The sequence below is a fragment of the Corythoichthys intestinalis genome, chromosome 6, assembly GCF_030265065.1.
Source record: "Corythoichthys intestinalis isolate RoL2023-P3 chromosome 6, ASM3026506v1, whole genome shotgun sequence".
Lineage (NCBI taxonomy): Eukaryota > Metazoa > Chordata > Actinopteri > Syngnathiformes > Syngnathidae > Corythoichthys > Corythoichthys intestinalis.
Window position 1 is genome coordinate 53,099,598 of NC_080400.1, and position 26,167 is coordinate 53,125,764.

Sequence of the window (26,167 nt, forward strand, 5' to 3'; positions counted from 1 at the left end):
TGTTTATCATGTTTAAAGAAAAATACACTGTAGTAACAACAGTATTACTATTTGTATCTATATGCGCCTGCGCAGAATGAATCATGTGACCCTGATAGTGAAACCAAATTGTGTAATGAACAAAGATCGTTTATGAAGCGATAGAGTTACTTCCCTTACTCTCCACTTCTGTAGTTGTTTGAAACCTGAAAAGTGGTGGAGCTAAAACAGTTTTTGTTAGTTTCATTTCAGTAAGACAAAACAATGGTGACCATTTGATTGAAAGTGCCATACCTTGCTATCCGACGATAGAAGTATAACTTTATTTGGCACTTTTGGTCGCTAAACTAGCTCATTGCAAACTACTTCCGCGAAAAAGTACTGGTATTATCTTGTCCACTGAGGCCACCGTCTTTGTTTTTAAAAAGTTGTCCATTACTAAATTTAGCTCAGGCTGTAAATTCAAGGGAAGCAGGAAGAAGAAGTAGTCATATTGCTCAACTTTGCTTGAGTTTCCAGTGAAGATGCAGTTGTGTAGCGCTCTGGCGTATATGTTAGTTATTTGTTCCGGGCTGTGTTGGGGGGACACCCCTGCCAACTGCACTTATGAGGACTTGCTGGGGACATGGGTCTTCCAGGTGTCTAACGGGGGTCATGACAAGACTGTCAACTGCTCCGGTGAAGGTACAAAAGGACTCACAAATAATCGCGGTCGAACTATGACAGTAAATCAGAGGAACGCTGACAACTACTTATGTGATGTGCTTCTTTCCAACATGAAATAGAAAAGCATTTCAATAATTAGTGTTACTAGGGTGACTGCAAATGTCTGCTGAAACTATTAATATTTTTCACTAAAATTAAAATTCTCTCTCTCTCTCTCTCTCTCTCTCTCTCTCTCTCTCTCTCTCTCTCTCTCTCTCTCTCTCTCTCTCTCTCTCTCTCTCTCTCTCTCTCTTTTTCAAACAATGACCTACGACCCTACTAAACTTTTATGACTTCTCTGCAAAGCCTTACATAGATGAGGATGATACATTTCTATTTTTCATTACTGCAACAAAATAATTAATAACAATGTAAAGTCAGGACTATAAACAAAATAAGATAAACGCTTTGCATTTGACATAGGTTTGAATGTAGCATGCATATGTGTTTGTCTTTGTGTCTTTAATCGGTTTATGTTTACGCTGCCCCTCTAAGTAAATATGTGACAATATGTGACCTAGTGCACAATTATTCGCAGCCCCGTTATCACTTTTGCGGGCCCTTCAAGACAATCGGGCGTTTGACCCTCTCCTCGCCCACCATGCCTACTTTGCGCCCGTGGGGCCTGGGTGGCGTCGCACCCCCAAGCACCTCTCTAAGTTCCGCCCCTGTGTGGAAATGTTTTGCATGTGTAAAGATGTTGGCTGCGTTCACATACTGAAGTTACTGATTAAAACTCTGTAATATAGTTATTCTAACTATATTTCAACATGTTTTGTAATCCCTCCGATTTCAACTGAGACCATTTATAAAAAACTGATAAGCAAAACAAAATAATTTGGCTTCACAAAGGGCCAAATGTTGTCACTTTGCTTGTCAAAATAAAAGTCACTTTGAACCCAATCAATGATTTCGATTGAGGCAGGAGACACGTTCCTGTTACTTGCGAGGCTGCTTGATCATGTCAGTGGGTTCATAGATACCATACCATGTATAGCCTATACGGGGTCTTCCAAAATGGTTGACCCCATTCTAAGTGCCCATATCTCGGAAACTACTTGATGGATCTTAATGAAACTAAATACACTTCATGTTGAAGGTCATAAGTTTTATTGGTTAAATTTACAAAGAAAAGTACAAATATTTGTTGGTTCTATGACGGATTTTCATAAATGTTCAATATGAGCACCGCCTGTGACTCTGCACACGTTGAGTTAGTATTCGAGCTTGTGCCAGACTCGCTGAAATTTCTCGAAATTTTTGGTGCCAAGTCCTACTTTGTAAAATTTATAAAGAAGGCATGCTGCACTGTCTTCGGTGACTTAGTCTGAGCATACCCTAACACACACAATGTCTTTTCTTTTGAAGTCAACGACATTTCTTAACCTGAAAAGATAGAAATGCCAAACGTTACACACAAAAACTTGAAACGTTTCTACTCAAGCTGTGAAAATTTGAGGTTATTCCAGTGAAAATTGTCAAAATTCTAGGCCCATGAAATGGGGTCAAACATTTTGGAACACCGTGTATATACAGTGGTACCTCTACATACGAAGTTAATTCGTTCCAGGACCTTGATTGTAAGTCGAAGTGGTCGCACAGTATGTCGAGCAGGATTTTCCCATAAGAATATATTATAATTCCATTAATTCGTTCCACAACCTGAAAACCTACACTAAATCCTTAATAAATACTGCTGGTACTATTACAAATGGCAATGACACACAGCTAAACAAATACATTATAAATAAAAATCGGAATAATAATATAGTAATAATAATAATTCCTGTAATAATGTAACAAATTGGGTTGTAATGTGGCCGATGTGTTTTGCGTACTGTACCTGAACGCACTGCGTGGCTGACGTCACAGTGAGATAGCTGCGTGCGGTAGAGATTTTAGTTTCACTTTTAGTGTCCTGTTGTTTTTGGTGTATACTGCGGGGGACAGAAGACATGTTGTGCAGCACAAGTTCTGAAATAAATGATTACAAACCTGACAAAGCTGGCGACTTCCTTGCCGATGTTACCACAATAATAATTGTCACCTTAACTTATAAAGACTGGCGAACGGAGGTTGGAGGAGGACCGCTGAGATAGGAGACATTCTACGGCTGTATTGTCGAGGCAGTTCACGGACGTGCACATTTCCATCTCAGGGTTTCCCCTAGAATTTTTTGAAGCTGTGGTGGTGGGCTGCATCGGAGTCGGACAGCCTCACCATGTCGTGCCACGGCAAAAAAAAAAAAAAATCATGTGTTTTTTCTTAAGAAGAATCCTAACAAAGATATATTTGAAATATTTCATTATCCAGGCTAATGTCGTAGCTCTCAACTACGGTACATGTACATAAAATGCGTAGCTGAATTAGAGCTACGTAACCCTACGTAACAATAAGACTTTTGTTCTCGTAGCAATAGTACGACTTACATCTCGTCGCCCAGGGTTCGGCAACCCAAAATGTTGGAAGAGTATTTCTGGAGCCGCAAAAAATTAAAAGCCTTGTATAAGCCTTATAATGAAAGCAACACTGGCTGTATGTATCGATATTAGCTATATTAGCCTACTATTAAAATGACTAGTTGGCTACAAATACATAATTAGCCTTTATGATTAAATGTTTATTTTCCCTTCAGTGGATCCTATAGAGAATGAAGCACCACGTGACTACTCTGTTGTACAATGCCACCTCAAGTTTAATGTTTTTACAATATTAATGAATAAAAAAAATGTTTGGGTCATGTTTGTCCACCTACAGAAACCATAACAAAACAAAAAATATATTTCCCTGCCCCATCTTTTTCCATTTTCAAAAATCGTTGAAAAAGCTTCAAGGAGCCACCAGGGCAGTGCTAAAGAGCCGCGCGCCCCGTATTTTTCCTTTTATTTGGTCCTAATGCATACTACATTACCACAATAATAATAGTCCTTCTGTTAACGGACCCATTTCAAGGAGTAGAGGGAAAATTCTAATAGCGGTGTCAAGATTTTTATTAGTTTTGGTGAGAAGGTGAATAGTTTTTTTGTTGCTGTTCATAACTACTTTTCCACACAAACGCACATCGAGGTACCATTAACTTAGCAAGGAGAGGTATGACTCATTTTTCAAGTGTCCCAGAGCTCGCGAAACTTGCGAAAAAAAGCACATTTCTCAAAGTGTCGTCAGCCGTGATTGCATATATCCGTCGGCCAAAACAGCCTGATAATACAGATATAAGTACGCCTACACGGCGCTGTTTGGGCCGCGTCTCGCAGCACAAATTCATTCAAGCTTGGTCTTCCGTCCAAGACGGCCGTCCACCGCTCACTTTTGCCGAAAAGTCCGATCCAAACTACTGTAATGCCCCGGATATGGAAAAGAAGGAGAGGAGCCATTATTGGATTACCCACTTTACTGTGGTAACAATAATAAAGAAAAACAATAACAAAATAACAGTGGGCTGCCGCGACGTGCGACCGCTGTCTCTCGCAATCTCCCCCGTTCTTCCATTTCTCTTACCCGATTCCCCCTGCGTCACAGCCCCCCCAGTCCGATCGTTCCGTAAGGGGGCCGCGCATGGTTATGGACATTACAATACACAATGAAAAGGTTGCCGCTGAACCCTTCATACTCGGCTGCCGCTAGTTTGAAGGGCCTTAAAAAAAAAAAAAAAAATTGCAAGGCTTTGATGTGGCGGGGTGCCACAATCTGTTATGTATAGGGGAAACCTATAACCTATAAGCGTCACCTTTTTTCACCATCGCACTAACCTTCTTGGAGCTCATGTTGATTTCTTTCACAAGAAAATCCGCGCTGCGTCCGTCTTGCGGGAAAACAAAGAAACTACGGCGCTGTCGTATTTTGAGCATGTCGTCGGATGTAGAAACAAATGGCGAGTCTAATTTTACGTCAGTTGTCGAAAAGATCATGTGTCGAAGCGATCGTATGTCGAGGTATCACTGTATATGTATATATACAGTATATACATAGCGACTATCGATTATTTTAGTAATCGATTAATCTTTCCACTAGTGAGTATAGTGTAATTATAGTATAGTATAATATAGAATAATTGAGTAATCGGATTAGGAATATATAATGCGTTGCAGAATAAATTTTAGCAAGTGTTCGCGCCGCCACATATACTGTATATAAAAAAGAAATATTTACCAATATTTACCAATACTCTAACTACGATAGGTTTTGACAACATGGTTTTGCCAACTCAATAAACGCCTTTCCTTTAATTTCCCGATTGTCCTGTAATATGCTTCTCCGATCTGCGTGTGCAGGTTTTATATAGCACTTGGTGTCCATGCATGACAACTGTTGCTTTTCCCAGTTTCCTTCCTTTTGTATTGATGAGTCTCTAAATTTAAATGAAATTGTCCAAATGTGGGAAGCCCTACCCATGTGGGCTAGAAAGGCTTCCGGCACTTGGCTCAATTTTGACAGAGCAAAGTAACCTCATGTGCAGTATTTCTTTAGAAGTAGTATTGGCCTTGAAGCGCGTCCTCCAGAATTTGATAATACCAGAATCCTGGCTCCATGGGCATGAACGCTTGCTTTGTGTTGACTGACTTGCTGACTTGTTCTTTTAAAGGCCAACACACATACCAAAAGCTATTCTTAAAATAGAAGATACAAACACGTGTCCATACAAAATCAAACTCTTTAAGTAATAGTCAAGTAATACCGTACTGGCCAGAATATAAGACAGCCCTGATTATAAGACGACCCCCTCTTTTTCAAGACTCAAGTTTGAAAAAAGACTTTTTGAACACCAAATTCATTTTTATACAGAAAATAATTACAGTACATCCGAAACAAATGATTATAACAATATATTTGAGAGAAAAAGCATGTTATTTTGCCTCATTCAAATCTTAATATCTGAACATTTAAATATGTAAACTAAAGTGCAATCACATTCGTAAATGATGTGACAAAACAACAAAATTGCAATAACTGCAACCATCAAAGTGAAGTCTAACTGTAACTGTAGTCTTGAAACAAATCTGAATAAGGAAAAACATTGCAATAAAATAATACAAACTGGTTAAACTTGAGAGTAACTGAGATCTGTCATGACAGAACATCGCTTCAATGATATCTGGCGCCATCTAGCGTCGTGAATGGGGATAGTAGCTGAGATCTATCATGACAGAACATCGCTTTAAGGATATCTGGCGCCATCTAGCGTCGTGAATGGGTATAATGTCTAGACCGCGAATATAAGACGACCCCCTCTTTTTCAGTCTTATTTCAATGCAAAAAAACACCGTCTTATATTTGGGCCAATACGGTAAATGTAAGTTTAAGGAGTTGCTGTATATAACAGAATATTATATTAAAATACTTTAGTTACTCAATAAAATATAAAGAAAATATAGGGAAAAAAGGAATTCTGTACATTTTAGCAGACACTATAGAGGGTCCAAGAACAAATCAGGGTGTAAACAATGATTTTGACGATGATTTTGAATCTACACATATCCTTTTTCTTTTTCAGCCACAGGTGAAAGCTCCGTGATGTTTACACTTGAGAAGCTTACTGTAGCCAAAGACGAGCTGGGAAACACTGGCTTTTTCACCCTAATCTACAACCAGGGTTTTGAAGTAGTCATTAATGGCTACAAATGGTTTGCATTCTTCAAGGTAAAGAAAAAAAATGCTCTGTTTTGTTGGCAAGCTTATATTGATGTGGTAGAGCCATTTAGTCTCTTAAATTTGCTATCTGTTTCCAAGAGGCCCGATGCCGGTCAGAGGATATCTAATTTTTATTCAATTATTTTTTTTAGGCTGTCATTACATTTCCAGAACAATAATTATGTTACTTATAAAAGCAAAATTCAGACTTGTTTTACTCCAAAATGAAAAGTGTAATATTTCAAAAACTGCAGTACATCACATACTAATTCCGGATTTACCAAAATTCAATTTTCTCATTGTTTATCTGACATTTACTGTATCTATGATATTGTATTATCCATATCATTCAGCATCTTGACAACTTGTTGGTGTCCCTGTTCCTGCGTTCTACACATGATACATGACAAATGTAATGAAAAAAATAGATGGTCCCCTTTAGCTTCAAAACCCATGTGATTGCTGAACTCCTTTTCTGCTTTGGTCACACAAAGGCATTTTATTCAAGCACATTTTCTTCTTCTTATCCAGTACACTGAAGAGGGCCCGAAGGTGACCAGCTACTGTGACCATACCCTACCAGGATGGGTGCATGATGTCCTAGGCAACAACTGGGGCTGTTTTGTTGGGAAGAAATTGAAACCAGTAGCACCACTGGCTTCTTATAAACCAGCACTGAGCCCCAGGTAAATGGTCTTTTTACAAAAGTACAAACAGCACAGAAACAAACATCTACCCACCATAATACTTTGACCACCTGCACAATGAGCTATAACAAATGATGTTATTCTGCAACTCAAACCATGAGAAGGAACTCTAGTCATTAAAACCTCAATCCCCAAGATCCTCCTTGAGAAGTGACACAATATCTCTGTGGAAAATTTTGCAAACCTCTTCTATACCCTACTAATAACTGTAAAATGTAGTTTCTGTCTTTCATTTTTTTTCAAATATTCAGACACTTTAAAATTGATTGCTGCAAATTGTTCCTAAAAAAAGCTGTGACAGAGCCAAGTTGACTACTAATATATCAACTTTTCTCTGAGTAACACTCAATAAGTGTTAGGGGAACTGAAGACACTAATCGCTGCTTTTTACCTGACAATAAATCTGTCACGATACGCGTTTCGAAATTCATTCATTCATTCATTCATTCTCATCGTGTGACATGATAGAGCCTTGACACGTGTTCAAGTTAAAACCAAATATTTTATTTTGCTGATTACTAACAGTGCAATGGTTTGCAGTTCAAAGCCGAACCGTACGGTTCGCCCTGTACGGTTCAATACGCCTTTATGAACCGCGCCTTTTCGGTTTTGCAATTAATATATTCCAAACGCTTGTGGAATGAATTGGTTGAGCTCTGTGTGCCTGTGTGTGACGTGAAGCACAGCTGTGGAGAAATTCCCGCCTCGCAAGTAAATGTCCGATCGCTGTCAAGCAGCTGTGTAATAGAAGCAGAGAAACGCCCTCTCTCGCTGACGAGCGGAGTGAAAGTGAAACAAGAAAGAAAACAAAACGCTATGGCGAGCGGAGAAGTGGAGAGACCGAATTTTGAGGAAGCACCCGGCTCTTTCAAATCTGCGGTGTGGCAACATTTCGGTTTCCCCATGGACTACGATGCGGAGGGAGAGAAAATATTGAAAAAAGAAAAAAAAAACAATTTTCAAGCATTACACACATTTATTCGCAACGCTTGACCCGCGTTACGTTGTTCCCTCGCGGACATATTTCTCCAACAACGTAATCCCCGACATTTATGAAATGGCACGCAAAGCCATCGAAGATGATTTCGCTAAAGCACATAGTTTCGCCCTGACCACTGATAGTTGGACGTCCAGTGCTACAGAGTGCTACTACCTAACTGTGACGGTCCACTATAATTCATACCTGTCAAGTTGTATGGTCTTGGCGTAATTTGTACAAGTGAGCACTGATTTTTAAATGTGTACATTTTTCATGCATTACGTCTTTTTTTCCTCCGTTCAGATTTTGTCACCGTTTTCGGCAATGAGACAATGTGTGTTAATACGTTGGTTGAATGACGCCAGAAAAGTCAGGGACACGGACAGGGAAGAGTGTTTGTTGTGACGTTGTAGCAAACGCGATGCTAGGCTAGGTGGGTCCAATATTTCCAGACTGTAGCCAGAAGTCTACAATCTACGCCTAGATATCTCATGCATATAGAACTACATACGAAATGACGGACTCGGTAGTGTTAGTAAACAGCTGCCATTTTAGAGGAGTAAACTTCTCAGAAAGGGTCTGTTGTAGTGAATCTTCCTAGCGAACCTAAGTAACTTTTTATCTCAAATACTCCTAAATCGGCAAAATCTTGACTTGAGTCTATCTTTAAAGGATGAAACAGTTTTGAAATTTTCACATGTTGAAAGTAGACAGAAGGGAATTAATGCAAAAACGGGAGCAATTTTATCTACTTTAACGGTTGATTCACAACATTAAATGACCTCCAAACATAGCAAAGGTTACTATGTTTTTGTTTTGTTTTTTGAAAAAAATGGAAAAAAACATGAAAGGTAACACCAGTTACTTTGCCAAGTAACATTTTTACTACTGTGTGTGTATTTCAGTAGTTAGTCACTACACTAGCCAAAGAGGTAAGAGGCATTTTAACAGTCGAAAATGTTTACATTTGAAGTGTTTATTTCACTTTCTTAAAAGCAAAATAAAGGCAGTTTTTTTATTTAAAAAAAAAAAAAAAAAAAGCAAAACGCAAACCGAAACTGAACCAAAACCGTGATCCCAAAACCGAGGTTCAAACTGAACTGTGGGCTAACTGAACCGTTGCACCCCTACTGATTACTCACAACAAGAGTGGCTGAGATGTCAAAAATGACCTGATACCTTGCCTAAAAGTTAAACCTAAATACAGGGAGAAAACAGCTCACCGGGAGAGAGTGAGATAGAGGCAAAGCGAGATAGAGAGAGGAGACTGCCTCCGTGGCAGCAGTGTGAGGCTTTACACTTCACCTGCATCTTTGTACTTGTACCTAAAATTTTAGCCAATTCCAGTAAATACGTTTCATCCACTCGCACGTGTGTGACCAGTAAATATTCATTAAAACATTCCCGTCAGCTATTTGTGATAATTGCCCACTGCCTTGAGCCGATTTGCCGCAGACATCATGAAAGCAGGGAGACTGCGGCGGACGGTCATTTGAAATTGTTTGAGTTGCAACATTACAAAGTGAGCAACAGTTTACGCAGTAAGTACAAAGGATGCCCCTCTGCCAGCTTTTTTGGTACGCATTGCATGCATCAATTTCAAAATGAGGAAATTAACAAAAAACTGTGAAATTGATCACTTTGTTTTTGTAATGTTTTCATTTGCATATAAATTGAAAGGGATTTACATGTTATTTTGCTTTATTTTTCATCTTTACTTACAGTATGTATTAGAGCAGGGAATCTTTGGGCACTTAACGATTCGATTACGATTACGAATCAGAGGCTCCGATTCGATTATGAAATGATTATTGATGCACCCCTTCCTGTTTTTTGTTTTGTTTTGCACATTAGTTCCAAAATTGTTCAAAAATCCTCCCAGGCTAAACCAAACTACTATTTCAGTATCAAGTTAACATATAACAGTAAGCAAATATACAAAAATAACAGTAAAAAAAAAAACTCCAGTCCCCATTCTGTATCAGCAGCTTTAAACAACATTCAATTCATTTCATGTTGTGAATCAACTGTTACAGTTGTTAAAATTAGTCCCGTTATTCCATAATTTCCCTTCTGTCTACTTTTGTCAAAGTTTTAAAACTATTTCATCATTTAAAGATAGATTCAAGAAAAGATTCTGCCGATTTAGGAGTATTTTAGATAAAAAGTTAATTAGGTTCGCTACAACAGAGCCTTCTAGAGAGGTCTGCTTTAAGATGGCGGCTGTTTACTTACGCCGGAAAGTCTGTCATTTCGCATCTCTGTTCAATAATACATGTTTTAACACCGACGTCGTCTGACATTTTGCATCTAGTTCTACATATATATGATATCTACTGTAGCCGTATGTTTGTAGCAACTAGCAACTGGGCGGTGTTTGTAGCGGCTGTCAGCCGCAGTCAGGTATGATTGTTTTTTTATGTAGCGGCATGAGTTGAACATGATATTTACTCTCGGTCCGTTCCTCATTGCGTCCCAAAGACCGCGCTGACTGTGTTTTACTTCCGCTTTACCTGGTATAATTCAATAATCGGAATATGGATATTTGTGAATCGTTCTCGAATCTTCCACGGCCGAATCGCGAATAATCTAAGAATCGGAAATTTAGCACGGCTCTAGTATGTATATAGTTATTTATTTTATTCATAATGTAAATATGGGACAAGCAATATGATGGACTGATTGTTAATTGAGAAGTGGAGAAGGGGTAGATTTAAATAAGCTTTTACCAAGGGCGTAGGTTTGCATATGGACGGTAGGGACATAACACTACCAACTTTTCAGGATGCTCAAATTGTCCCAACCAACTTTAACACAACTTTATTTGCATTATATAATGACTTCAAATATATAGTAAATTTAGATTGTCTTCCCATGATGTAAGTATTGAATTAACCCTACAATTATTAAGTGAATTACAGTACTTTCAGTCTGTTCAGACTTACATTGACCGCTTTTCACTTGCTGAATGTGCCACTCCATTTTTTCCCTGCACTCTTTTACATTCAGTTGGACTCTCAATGTTATCCAAAGGTATTAAATAAACAAGTTACATCATAAACATACACACGCCACATGAATATGGCATAAATAAATGCTTAAAGACACGGTGAAGACGGTAAACGTGAGAGAGTGGCGTGCATTTGAGTTGTGTGTAGCCACATGGCAGGATGTGTCTGAAGAGAACTTTTCTGCATGTCTGCCCATTATCAAACGTAAGTAAATATTCCTTTCTTAATCAAAATTTTGTCGTGTTTACTATGGAACCGCTGAATTTGCAGCATCTTTTTTGCATTCCTGGATAGTGAAGAGACTATTAACAAGTTTGTTTTTCTTGTGTACACCTAAACCCATACATATGCACTGCAAAACCCCACCTCCTTAAAACTGAGAGAGAAAAAAACTTTATATCCGCTTGATTTCAATGTAAATCTACTAGTAATAAGTGAAATTATCAGCTACTGCTTCAAGTGAATTTTACTCACTTAGGTTTCTTGAAATAAGAAAAATACCTACCTGAAAATAAGCTTAGCAGACCTATTTTAAGCAAAAAGTTTGTATATAAAAAACTTGTTTGTTGGAAATATCCTTAATTCAAGAATAAATCTTGTTCAAAACATTATTTGAAAACATTTTTTTCTTGATTTAGGTGAAAAATGACTGGAGGTGCACAATAATTATCGGTCCGATAATAGGAATTATGACGTCATTCCAATAAATCCAATAACATTATATATTATCGGGCCTGTTAATGTTAATTTTGGCATGATGTCGGTGGATTGGGATGTGTACGTTTGTTTCCACTCCTGTTTAGCCAATATGCAAAGTTTTGTTACTGTTCTAGTCTTCTAGAGGTCTTTTTTTTCCATCACTGAGTGATGAACCTTACTATGGCAATTAACAAATGTTTGCATTTTACAGTGTTATGTTTACAAGTTATTGAAAAGCCTTTTGATTATTGATAGGCTTGCTGTCTTAAATTTGCCAGGTTAAGAAAGTTGTTTCATGGACCAAGATGACAAAAGTCTCCTCTCCTGTTGCACCAAGCGTTTTATCTGCTGACAAAGCACAATACCTGTTGGGTTTATTTTTGTTTTTGTTCTGTGCTTATTGTTCAGGGGAACACATCGTCAATGATGTTGACTTATTGATTGTGATTGACTCAAATTATATTTATTTGAAAATATTAATATGGGTACTCTATTTGAAGTCAAACCTGTTCTTGTCTTTGTTTTGTTCATTATGATAATGTTCATGTCATCATGAAAATTCTGGTTAGGTCAAAGGCAAATCTATGCTGAAGCCACCACTAGTATTTTTGACCTACAGGTGTTCAAAAACTCAGGTGAATATACATTGAAAAATTATATATATATCATCAGTTATCGTATCGGTATCGGCCTTAAAGAGCAGGAAGTTATCGATATCGGTATCACTTTCAAAAAATGGATATCGTGCACCCCTAAAAATGACTAACTTTTAGATGTACGGCCTTAGTAAGAATAAATACTGTAGTAATATTTACTTAAAGTAAGTTAGTGGAAGAATCTGACCCATTAATCTGTTAACTAGCCTTTAACACTCAAAACAAGATGAAGAAAATATTCAACTAGATTTATGAAAAACTATCAGATTATAAATTTGCAGTGTGAAAGTTAGTATAAATCAATACAGATTTATTTTGCATTAATCATTTAGCCTATCAATTGATTTGGTTCACAGTGGTGAGAAATGTAGCGTTGACCCCCATTCACCCAATCTATTTGGTCTTATTAATATCCCGTCCCCAGCAAAAAGTGAACATGCACGTTATGTTGTTATATCGTCCCAACCAATACTGAGACCAAACCTAGGCCGTTGGTTTATACTGTACTTCATCCTTCTCCGTTTTGGGCATACTGTGTAAATTCTGTTATTATCATTATTATTATTGTCTTCACTATTATTGTCTGATTTCTAAATTGCTTTTTAAGTTTTTTTTCTTATTATTTTCTTTCTTATGGTATATGTTCAAAATAAAGCATTCAAATAAAATATCAAATCAAATATTACACGACGTCCCAAAGTCATTGGCTCATGGATTGTTGCCTGGTACACCAGACTCACCGCTGTTCCAGCTATTGAGTCTGGCCACCATTCACTAGGATACAATTTCCAGGGCGGAGCAAGCCACAGCAAACAGAGCGGAGTGGACCAATCAGTGACGGGCAGACGAGACGTTAGTAAAATGGCGAGGGCAGGACGAGGGACTTGCGCGCGGAAGTAAACATAAGAGAGCGGAGTTTATTCGACATGGCTAGCGCGAGACAGACTGTTGTCAATGACTCGATTCGATGTGTTTTTGGTAATTTAAAACTGATTTTACCGTGGATTGGAACATATTCTCGGCTCTCCCGTTCACCATCTGTGTTGTTGAAGAGACGACTTTCGACGCGCAAGAGTGACGTTGCTCGTGAAGAACACGTCACGCAAATAAACAAATCTGATTTGTCGATTGATTTTGTACCTGCTCGAAAGGCCGTTAATGGGATGGTTCCCAGACTATTTCTCTCAGTATTTGAAAAATACAGGGAGAAGAGTCTGGCAGAGCCAGGCAACATGGATTGTATGTTTGAAGTCTTCTGCACAGCTTGGTTATACAGCCCTCCCGCATGATTAATATAATATTTCCTTCGGGTGGTGTGCATGCGTCACCATTAACTGTGTGATGCCGTTTACTGTTGTAAATCTAAGAACCATTTTACCCTCTGTCATTGTGCATTCATGTGCGTCCTTAATATGAATATTTTTGTCACATGGGCCACTGATGAGTTTTACTTTTGAAGAGCTTTTGTGTGAGCAATATCTGCTGCATTATCAAAACTGTGCTTTCAAGTTAAGATATCATCAGATGGCACAATCAAGCTTCAGATGACCGTATGACTTTAGCCGTGCAGCTTTGTTTCACATGAGAGCCGAATGCTTTAAGCTTTACAAGCTCTGACATTTTCTTTATCTTTTCAGGCTCCTCAAAATACCTTTTACACCAAACCAGGACGTCATTGAGTCCATTAACTCAGCCCAGAATTCTTGGAAGGCTGTCTCCTACCCAGAATATAAGACTTACTCAATGCAGGACCTACTCTACAAAGCAGGGGGACCAGCCTCCCGTATTTCTGTGTGAGTTTCTTCTCTCCTTTTACAACCTTTTGAAAGATAACCAATTTTGCAGAAGTAGACGAACACTTTTCCAAAATATGATGCTTTGCAGTATTTGAGGAACTCTTTTCCCAAATATGATTAATGCCAAAAAACCTGTAGAATCATGTTGACGAGGTACAGATTGCACCAATAAATTGTTTTGGAAGGAAAAAATGAATACCTGACAAATATGTTGTGGATCAATTTTAATCACAAGAATCAAAACTGACTTTTAGTGTTTTGGGAGAGAGCTCAACATTACATTGAATACATGAGCTGCAACAGGAGGTAGGAGGTTGTCAGTCATGCGCATGCTTCCATCTTTGTGAAGTGGCACAAAATATATCAGTTTGGTTACACGACTGCCTGCGCAAAAATAAATATAAAAACTATGAAATACTGTATATTTACTTATTGAAATTAAGTATGTATTTAATTATAATGTTGACTTTTTTTTTGTAATGCGTGCTTTTATTTTGGCGCAGGAAGCATAGACCAGGGAGTACTTGCGCACGCGAATAAGAGCGCATGTACACACAAAGTAGAATGTATTTGCGCACATCAGGAAGAGCGCACGCGCACACACAAAGAAGAGTGCATTTACTCCCACGAAGAAGTCGTGCACCCGAGTGAGAGGGGAAAAATTACAGCTTAGCTCGCTGTCTAGCTAAGAATTAGGTCCAATGTCTTGGTGAGGACAGTACAATGGCGCATAATACATGTTTTTCAATAGTTATTTTGAGACATAGAGTGTATATAGGGGTACTTAAAGTGTTAATTCTGACTTACGCGGAAATTCGGGTTACGTCGCCAGTGTAGGAACGGAACTCATTTGTTGCCCGGTGACTACCTGTATGTATATCTGTTTTAATGCGAGAGCGGTCACTGTAATAAACAATAAGTCCAACGAATATTGGACATTTACAGCATTGAATTGAGTACAAATTCAAATTATCTTTGTACTGACTAAGCTGCATTCCCAGTCAAGTACTGGATGATAGTAAGGAGTTTGTGATGATGATGTGCGCCCAGTACAGTTTAAGAAGCGAAGCAACACAGCGAGTCCATTTCTCAGTTCCAATAGTTTATTTTGCTGGCGTCTTGTAACTTAACTCAAAGCACTTGTTCCAAATAAAAGTAGCAAACCAAAAGACTCAAAAACATATTCACAACCAAACAAACAAAATGAGTACATTCCTTTCCTCCACGCTACACTAAGCCGCAGTCAAAAGACTCAAAAACTGTGTGCCCTCCTAACTACCAACACCTGCGAAATGATTAGCTGTCATTTTAAGTGTACCGGGCAGGGGTGTTACCAAGGGGGGGCAGGGGTGGGCAGTACCCACCCACGGGCACGCTCTGCCCACCCAAAGAAAACTGGATGTAGTACTAACGGCAGTCTGAGCACCGCGCATAGTATCCCATTCATATAGTGCTGATGTGTTGTAAGTCTTGTTACCTCCTCTTTCACCTTAAAAAAAAAAAAAAAAGAATGAAATGAAATGAAATGTTGGTTTTGTTCCTAGGGAGCGCTACAACATTTACGCATATTTTGATTTTTTTTTTTTTTTTTTACATTTTATCAAAAGTTTTCACCAGTGTTCACCTGGCTGTTGAGTTTGGTGACTTTTGAAGCATTCTGAGGGGGTCAAACTAAAGCCTAGATCAGGCCTTAAAAATCCAACCCGACCCGATCCGGCCCGCATGTATTAAAGCCTGACACGGCCCGAGGCCTAGCAATTAACTTAACTTGCAAGCCTGAACCTGAAAGAAACCGAAACTTTACGTTTTATTTGTAGGCCCGAGGCCGAACCCCCCCCCAACCGAAAATTTACGTTTTATTTGTAGGCCCGAGCCCGTTTTATTTGTGAGTACTCAGGAGGAAGAGGAAATGAGGGGATACGATCCGTTGTTGTGTTTTGCGTGATCACATTTGTGACGATGCCATGTGAATAATGATAACAAATTAAAGCCTGTCTTTTGCAACAAATTCTCCCAGTTAAACAAGACTGTAAGATGCATATTCAATTAACATTTATATCTTATATTTGTGTGTCCTATCAGGTGGATAGTTAATGCGTCATTTCCTTGGCAAAATGCAATAGACATTTATTTTAATTTCTTCGAGTTGGCAGAAAAAAACGTAAGTTTTCTCAATGTTGAAATAGTTTATTTTTATGATCATTATAAATGCATTTACACAAGGAAATAACGCTGGAAAGGTTTGTTGAATATATTTCTGTTTGCAAAAAATGCACCGGCTCTGCTGCGGCTCATGTTTGGGATTACCAAAGTGCCCTCTCTCTGTTTTATCTAATTTATTTATTTTATAACAAGTATTCCTTAGTTTAACATCCATACATCGTTTTAGTATACAAATATATATTTATTTTAAGAAAGGTTAGCGAGAGAGAAGAAGTCCGGCCCGACCCGAACGTAAATGATTTACATTTTGGGCCCGAACCAGCCCGAAATTCAGGTCGGGTTGGGTTCGGGCTCAAGATCTAGGCTCTAGGTCAAAGTAAGGCTTAAAGCGTCGGCAGGACAAAGAATGACTGTTAGGGGGCGCTGCATAGTGTATTTGGAATTTGTCTTTACGCGGTATCGAAGATTGCACCTGTTTTGACCTGCCTGCCGATTTGGGTGCATTTTGAAGCATTCTAAGGGGGTCAAATTGATGTCAAAGGGGCTCTGGAACAAAGAATAACTATAATAATTAGAGATGTCCCGATCGATCCCGATCGATCGGGTCCGATCATGTCATTTTCAAAGTATCGGAATCGGCAAAAAAATATTGGCCATGCCTTTTTTTAATATATATATATATTTTTAATTAAATCGTTTTCTAATTGTATTTAACGTTACAGACATAATATGTTACACTCATCCAGAGTCTTTAGTTTAGGCTTAAGGTAGGGTTATCAAATTTATCCCGATAACGGCGGTAATTAATTTTTAAAAAAATCTATCACGTTAAAATATTTAACACAATTAATGCATGCGCTGCACAACCCACTCACGCATTGTCGCGCTCAATCTGTAATGGCGCCGTTTTACCTATATAGAGATAAAAGGCAGCACAAAATAAGTAGAGTGAATTTTGGCAGCCTTTGGAGCCTTTTTTTAATTGGCTAAAGCCTTACAATCCCTCTCCCTACGATTAGAATTATCATGGGAAGCAATGCGGGAAAGCAAGGTAGCAATTGATCTTTTTCTAAACACCTTAATGCAGAGAAGATATATCAATGGCGTACCGCAAGCAACACGTCACTTTCGCTCATTAATATTCATGGCATTAGCTACTGTTGCTAAGCTAGGACAAGCCACCGTTTGTCCCTAATAGGAAATGAATGGAAATCGTGTACGAAGGAGATGTTTACAGCGCTAAACCTACCAATTCTCTCCGAAAATGATGTGCCTGGTGCCAAATTGACTGGCATAGATGTGGAAGAACATAAAAATGTTCAGTTAAAGAGATGGCTTTAGTGTCGAAGGCTGAGAAAGAAAAAAAACGAGCCGACCTAAGCATAGCTTTAGCTTTTTTTTATCGACGCGACTGACAATGACATTCTCCTGTTTCAACAAGCTATCCTTTACCATCAGCCCTGTCTTTTTTATATATCCTCTGGTTGTCCTACGTCTCTTACCGTTCTTGGGGGTAATTTAGTTAGCTTTGTGTAGCTATCGCAAATGCTACTCAGTGACAGCCAACGAACACTTAATTTTTTCATTTATAACACATCTTAATCCTATAATTTATTTACACTTCCCCCTTACTAAAGTTGTTTTTTTTATATATATATGTATATAACAGAAACGGTAACAGTGGCAGTCAGATACCATTGTAATTTCTTTCAGGTCATTCATTGTCAGACAAAAGCAGTACGGCACAACGTTACGCTAAAAAAATAAAGTAAAAATATAAAAATGGCTTACCTCTTTGTCTGGGTTGGGCTGAAAGACCATGCCAACCCAACATAATGTTTACTGCATATGAAACGTGAATGGATTCGCCGAGCTGGTGTTAAAGTCCGCGCAAGTTGATTCGGTTTTCACATTTTTTCCTCCCGAGTTTTTGGTTTCCGGGAACGTATGAAGAAAACATCCTTCATGGTGGTAATGTCTAGAGTCGTTTCTACAAGTTCTAAAAAAGCAATGCGTGATCGGCATGTTCATTTTTGAAAGATTACCGGCGAAAAGTAGCACTTTTTACGTTGGGTCTATGCGAGGGCGGGTTTATAATGTCCCACTTCCGCTTTACGATGCGACGTCACGGTCTAAAAATAGCCTGTGTGGGGTACGCCATTGGTAGCACTACTCACAGTCATGGTTCCACTTCCCATCATGCATTTGGGCATGGCTACAGTATCATTTACTGAAAGCTCAACAAATACATTAGATGGCAATATTTAGTCACAATATACAAAGTCACAAGTCTTTCTATCCGTGGATCCCTCTCACAGAAAGAATTTTAATAATATAAATGCCATCTTGAGGATTTATTGTCATAATAAACAAATACAGTACTTATGTACTGTATGTTGAATGTATATATTCGTCCGAGTTTTATTCATTTTTTTTCTTAATGCATTGCCAAAATGTATATGATCGGGAAAAATTATCGGGAATGATTGGAATTGAATCCGGAGCAAAAAAAGCAATCGGATCGGGAAATATCGGGATCAGCAGATACTCAAACTAAAACGATCGGGATCGGATCTGGAGCAAAAAAACGTGATCGGAACAACCCTAAAAACAATAATATTAATAAACCCGAGGAACCACAATATAAAAAAAAAACATTGTCACCTGCATGTCCATACTGCTCAGTTATGGATGTGTTCTAAGTCAAATAAAATCAAATCAACTTTTATTTGTTCAGACCAAATCACAACAACAGTTATCTCAAGGAAAAAACAAAACATGTTTTAAGGTGCAGTAGCCCTACGCTGGATTTTGACGTACTTGAGGATGATAGCTTTTTTATTTTTTTTTATTTTGCCCCCCTGGTAAGACTAATGCCCACCCACACCTGGCATCCTGTTAACACCACTGGTACCGGGGCTGATTCCAGGTCAATGGAAGGCACGATTTACAGCCGCTAGTGGTTAGGAGTAAAATTACAAATAATAACACAAATCAGGAATATGGCTCTTAAAATCTTTACTAGAGCGCATTTCATCATATGCAAAGCCCCCCTACCCCCAACCCCACCCCGGGGCATGTCCCATCGTGCAAGCAACCTAATGTATTTTGTAAAGCGCTTTGGAATTCAATGTGGCCGATGGGTCACGCATGTGCAGGACATGTAGTGCAGGCACGACAGATAGCGTACTGACAGAGGTGACTGCCGAAGTTTAACCCTGGGGTCTCCAAACCAGTCTTCAATGGCTGCTGTCTGTCCTGGTTTTGTTCATACGGATCAAGCATAGACAGTTTAACCAATGAAGTTTCTGCTAAAACAAGCAACACTTGTAAGACTAAAGATTGGTGGAAAGGCTTGGTCTTGTTTTGTTGGAGTGAAATCCTGCACCCACTGCGGCCCTATGTAGATTAGATTGGAGACCACTAGTTTAACCCAATATGGCTATCAAGCAGTGTTGTTTTCGTCAACAATGATGATAACGAAAATATTACATCGACAAACAATTTTTTCATTGTGATGACGTCACGATGACGATCTAAAAAAGTGGCTTAGGAGACTAGAACATAATGAGACATGCCAGTTTTCGTCTGACGAGACGACAACGAGACCAAAAATGCGACATAGTTTCTGTCATATGTTCACAATGCGTGACATTTGGCCCGGGGGACCACCCTGGATCCCGGGGGGGTGACGATGGCTCCTTTTACGGGCTGCGGGAGGAGGGATGGGCTGCGCTTTTTTTCTTATCTAGGCAAGAGAGAATATGCAATGCTACTTTGCTCTTTAAAGATTTGTGCTGAGTGATCATCAGACGCTAAATGTAGCTCCTAGAATTAGCGTAGCATTTGCATTAGCATTTGCTTCAGAATGGAGAGCATCCTCTTAAAACACTGGTTTATGCAGCTGTTTTATTTGGTAAATGAGTAATTACTGGGAAATACCTATTGCTTGGCTAGACTCGAACAATAGCAAAAACTTAAACGCTTACGTGTTAAAAGCTTGGACAACATTTTTTTACATACAGTTCGGGGCTTCCAGGTGGGTTTAATTGAAAATGATGTACAGTGGTGTCTGTAATTAAGAATGTCTACATACAGAATTTTCAGTTTAAGACATACCTCAATGGGAAAATGTTGCCTCTTGTTAAGAAAGAAAATTTCAGCATAAGAAAGGCAAAAATACAGTATGGCCATAGGCGAAGTTTGACTTTTGGGGAAGGGGGGGGGGGGGGGGGCAAAATATGTTGATGACCACGAAACGCTGTGTCAGCAATAAAATTAACTTACAAGAATATTCATTCAAATCTCCTTCTATCAGCAAGGGCATTGAAGATGAGACGTGGCTGGGTCTTTCAGCATGACAATAATCCCAAACACACAGCCAGGGCAACAAAGGAGTGGCTTCATAAGAAGCATTTCAAGGTCCTGGAGTGGCCTAGCCAGTCTCCAGATCTCAACCACATAGAAAATCTGTGGAGGGAGTTGAAAGTCCATGTTGCCCAACGACAGCCCCAAAACATCACTGCTCTAGAGGAGATCTGCATGGAGGAATGGGCCAAAATACCAGCAACAGTGTGTGAAAAGCTTGTGAAGAGTTACAGATAACGTTTGGCCTCCGTTATTGCCAACAAAGGGTACATAACAAAGTATTGAGATGAACTTTTGGTATTGACCAAATACTTATTTTCCACCATGATTTGCAAATACATTCTTTAAAAATCAAACAATGTGATTTTCTTGGGGGGTTTTCCACATTCTGTCTCTCATGGTTGAAGTTTACCCATGTTGACAATTACAGGCCTCTCTAATATTTTCAAGTGGGAGAACTTGCACAATTAGTGGTTGACTAAATACTTATTTGCCCCACTGTATTAATGTACTGTATTTTGGTTGGACAGCAATGCAGCTGCGCTGGGCAGTCAGTGAGTATAGATGTGCCTCAGTGACAGCCGCGTGACAAGTGTCACTCAAATGAGTGAGATGACTAGAAATGGGATGTTTCAATGTTTCAAATTAATTGGAAGCTGGATATACAATAATTCAAGCCTTTTAGATGCCCAGGTGAAGATTTTAAAGTGCGATAATGGCACACTTATGTTGATGGGAGAATCTGTGTAGCCCAAAAAAGCATGTAGCTGCCAGCGTTTCTGATTTAAGTGCGATGGAGATTATGCCCCATAGTGCGCAGTCCATGTTCAGTGAAGATAGTAATGTAGCCATTAGGGAAGCTCAGAAAAAAAAAACACTGTATAGGCTGCTTTAGTTGTATGTTTTTTTCTTGCAACAACGTATCTAGTATCCTAGATATTGTTTCAAAAGTTATATTAAATCTACCACAAAAACTTTAAGCACTTCAAGTGATCTCTAAACCTTCTTGTAGGATATTTCCACATACATTTGTTCACATTGATGATATAATAATTACGATTTCTAATAAGTCATAGTCCAGTCCGGACAATGAGGGTGTTTTTTTTTCTTTTTTTTTTTTTTTTTCTAACATGTTTCCAAAATGAAAAATGATCAAAAAAAAGTCTGCGACAAATCATTATCATGTTGTTTCAAAGGGTACAGTGCATGTCATTAACTCATTAACTCCCAAAGACGTATTAACAATGTTGTTCATGATATTCAACTGCTCATAAGTAAAGGATGAAAAATAGGAATCTAATCTTTATTTTTTAAGTTCTGTGTTTATGTAGCAATACAACACAATATTCTATGGCGCTTGAAAGAAGGGGATGTCTTTTGACATGATGTCTGAAGGGAATGAGTTAATACTGTTGTTGTTGTTGTTGTCATTTGTTGTTGTTTGAGGCGTCAATCAGACAAATGGGCATCATCATTAGACAGACAGTTTTTTCCTTACTTATGAAAACTCCAAACATATGCTGTAAAATGCTAATACACCCATGTTTCTCCAAATAATACTTGACCAAAAATTGATATGAAAAAACTTGAAAGCTGTGAAAGGCATATGTTGTTTTCCCCTTCTTAGTCGTTTCAATGATAAAAAGTGCCATTAAGTGTAGTAGTAGTTAGAGGTGTGCATCGGCATTGCCCTCACGATTCGATTCAATTACGATTCGGAGGGCCACAATTCGATTCGATTCAGAGGGTCACGATTCGATTCGGTTCGATTTGGCAATGCATCGCGATGCATTAAAGCCTGGGACGCATTAATATTCTAAAGCAAATCATATTTTTCATGAATCATCAGGCAACACAAGCGGTCAGACATTAAACAACTTTTTATTGGCTCTTGTGTCCTGGTTGAAGTCAAATGAAAATAGTATACTTTCAAAAAAAACCAACAAAAAAAAAACATTACAGCATTTAATTTGTGCTTTGAATGAGACCAGGGCTTTCTCTATTTTTTTACACACAGTAGCACTCCCTCTTTCTCCGCTTCAGCCATTGTTATGTTATGTCCTATCTCTCTGCTCTCTCAATTGCAACTGCGCATGTCTGTGACGTTACTCCGGTGAGGAAGCGGATTTGGGTTCCTCGTCCCCCCTGCATTGCTTTGAATGTAAAGTAGCCTCCTCTACAGGTAAACATGAGAATAATAATACAAATGGGTAAATCAAATCCGTTGCATCACCGGAATTGCGCAGGGAAGATTTTTGAATGTACTTATATTTGAGCCTAGTTCGGGCCTAAAAAATCCAGCCCGGCCCGGCCCGGCCCGCGTATATCAAAGCCTGACCCGGCCCGAGCAATTAACTTACTTGCAGGCCCGGGCCCAAAAAAAAACGAAATTTCATTTTTTATTTGTATGCCCGAGCCCAAAACCCCCCCGAAATTTTACGTTTGATTTGTAGGCCCACGCCCGGAACCTCCCCGAAAATGTACGTTTTATTCATACGCCCAAGCCCGTTTTATTTGTGAGGACTCAGGTGGAGGAGGAAATGAGGGGATGCGATGCGTGGTTGCGTTTTTTGTGACGATGCCATGTGCATAATGATAACAAATTAAAGCCCATCTTTTGCAACAAATTCTCCCAGTTAAACAAGACTGTAAGATGCATATTCAATAAACATTTATATCTTTTATATTTTTGTGTCTGTTCTATCAGGTGGATAGTTCATGCGTCATTTCCTCGGCAAAATGCAATAGACATTTATTTTAATTTCTTCGAGTTGGCAGAAAAAAACGTTATGTTTAAATAGTCTACCTTTTTTTCTTATCATTATAAATGCATTTACACAACGAAATAAAGCTGGAAAGGTTTGTTAAATATATTTCTGTGTGGGATATTTTGCTCACTACGCGCCTCTATGACAATGAGAGGAACAGCAGCATACAAAAATAAACTAAAATACTTTTAAACAACAGTCTTTATTTTAATGATTTGCATTAGAACACACAAAAGAACAACCTGCCTTAAGGCACACTGAAACAAAATAAATAATAACATTTAAAGGAACACCACGATGTCCTGTTTAGCACGAAGAGGTGGAGCCCTCGAAACAAATGATAATAACGATGTTTGACTAATATCATCTTTTAGGCAAGTACAGTTTTTAAACTGCTTGCTCAGCGTCAAGGTGCTGGTCTTTCTGCTCTCGTACGAGAGCAAAGCGCCACATTTGTTGCATTCGGCAAGGCCGACACGGTTTTCTGTAGCATCTTCCACTATCGATTTAAATCCTTTCCACACACCACTCGTGGATTCTTGCCTTTTCAATCCCCCTGTCTTTAGTTTGCTTTTCACCTCTTGCTGCTCTATATCGAAATTCGAAAAGGAAATACGAGGATGCAGTTGCAGACTCGCGGAGAGGCCAAAGCGCGAGGGGAAGATTAAAAGGAGGGCGGGGCCACGGCGTTCATGTGCGCAAACAATGCACTGGCTCTGCTGCGGCTCGTGTTTGGGATTACCAAAGCGTCTTCTCTCTGTTTTATCGAATTTATTTATTTTTATAACTAATATTCCTTAGTTTAACATCCATACATCATTTTAGTATACAAATATATATTTATTTAAAAAAAACGTTTTTATTTTATTTGTTGTCAAGCCTGATTCACACAGGCACACTAACCCCCTCACACACACACACACACACACACCCACGCACCCCCCTCCACACACACACCTACACACACGCACACACACCCACACGCACGACCCTCCACCCCGAGTGTGTGATCTCAGGTATTAGCAGAAAAACATCACATCCATTACAATGTACAAAAAATGCAATGTGTGACCTAAGCCAAAAGCGGGGGCTGAGGGGTGTATACATGGCCGTTTCTTAAAATACTTTAATGCTTTTCAAGGGACAGTGGGCAACGCTACTTGGAAAGGGCAACAAGAGCTGCTTCTTTTACAGTAACTTTTGTAACTAGCAGCCATCTTGCGTAGGGCTGTCTTAGTACTCACCGATACAGATGTTTGCATTTTAAGGCCTGTATCGGGGGCAGCTTCCGGTACTAGTATTGGTATCAGTGGTATCAGTATCACACTCCAACGAAGTAATTATTTCAGTGAAATTTCTGTATTGGGTTTTCAAAATGAAATTGAGTTGAGTATATCTGTGAAAATGACCCATGTATGTAATTTTACTGTGCTTCAGCCATGTTCACCCTACTTCTGTGACTGCTGAAGAAGCCAAGTTGGCAGCAGCTCTACCGGAGCACTGGGACTGGAGGAACGTGGATGGCATAAACTTTGTCAGCCCTGTTCGAAACCAAGGTATATTATTTTCTATAGGGTTATTGAGCTATGACAAAAATAATTCTCCATTAATATAACTCCGGAAAGATTAACTTGGATGCAGTCTTGCACATACTAGTAGACGTGCTCAGCATGGCCAGCAAGCAGCAGACGTTGAGCAGCAGCTTGCTTGCCTCCCACCTTGCAGGCCCGACAAGTCTCGGTGCACTCTTGTGTTTCGGCACAGCCTGGTATGTGAGTGGAGGGATTAGGCATGCTGAGTTGTTGGAGTGTCTGAGAGCTACTCTATGGGCCTGTGCTTTAGGATGTGGAGAGGTCTGGAGTGTTTGACGTGAAGCCCTCTAGTCTAAGCTTCTGTGTTGTGCTGAAGCGTTCACGCCTGTAAAGTCAGGTGGCTGCTCATTAATGCTTGACTTTGACTCACAAAGGAACATGGATGCTTTTCAAAATCACTTATCCTGTAGCACGTGTTACTGCAGAGATTGCCTTGACCTTGCTTTTTTGCCAATTACTTCATGATCACGACGAGTTATTGTTTCTCACTTTTGGTGGTAAAAGCCGCAACATGGTGGATCAGTGCTTTGCAGGTCTGCCTGGTAGTAAATTGAAGAATCAAAATTGTCAGTTGGTGTAATTGTGAGTTTGATTTTTGTTTGTCAATATGTCACCCGGTTGACTGGTAAGTCACAAAGCACCTCTGCGTAGGCTGTGCAACAGTTGACGGGGTGCACAACATTTTTTTTCTTGCTGCGGGTCGAATGCCGCACACACCATCTGTCATGATAGGAGCGTTTAGTCACATGCATGATGACATTGTCATCCCTCCCTGGTTCAGCTTCGCCAGCCCGCTAACTTTAAAAAGCGAATACAGGGTGACCCAAAAAAAAAAAAAAAAAAAAACACACCCCAAATTTGGATTGGCATTATTTCTTGATTTTTTGTTTGTTTGTTTGTTTGTTTTCTGAATAAAAATAGACTGTAGCTATAATTCCTGTTTTTTTAGGAACATCATAGCTCATGTTTACAATAAACTAGTTTTATATTACTATGTAGAGTGTTACCTCTATTTAAGAATGTCTCTTCATACAGATTTTACAGGTTAAGATACGCCTCAGTGGAAATTTTCAGGATACGAAAGGCAAAAATACAGTATGGCTGGTACTTGCAGCT

At 39.1% G+C, this 26,167-nt stretch overlaps 1 protein-coding gene across 1 annotated transcript in view; it reads left to right on the forward strand.

Annotated features, from left to right (window-relative positions):
- The first annotated feature begins 379 nt into the window (after nt 1–379).
- The window catches only part of ctsc (cathepsin C), a 37,212-nt gene continuing 11,424 nt past the window's right edge, over nt 380–26,167 (forward strand). Inside the window, exons 1-5 of the mRNA XM_057839701.1 lie at nt 380–663; nt 6,176–6,321; nt 6,844–6,998; nt 14,002–14,157; nt 24,897–25,015. Of these exons, the coding sequence (XP_057695684.1) occupies nt 504–663; nt 6,176–6,321; nt 6,844–6,998; nt 14,002–14,157; nt 24,897–25,015 (736 nt within the window). The 5' untranslated portion in view covers nt 380–503. The remainder of the gene's footprint in view (nt 664–6,175; nt 6,322–6,843; nt 6,999–14,001; nt 14,158–24,896; nt 25,016–26,167) is intronic.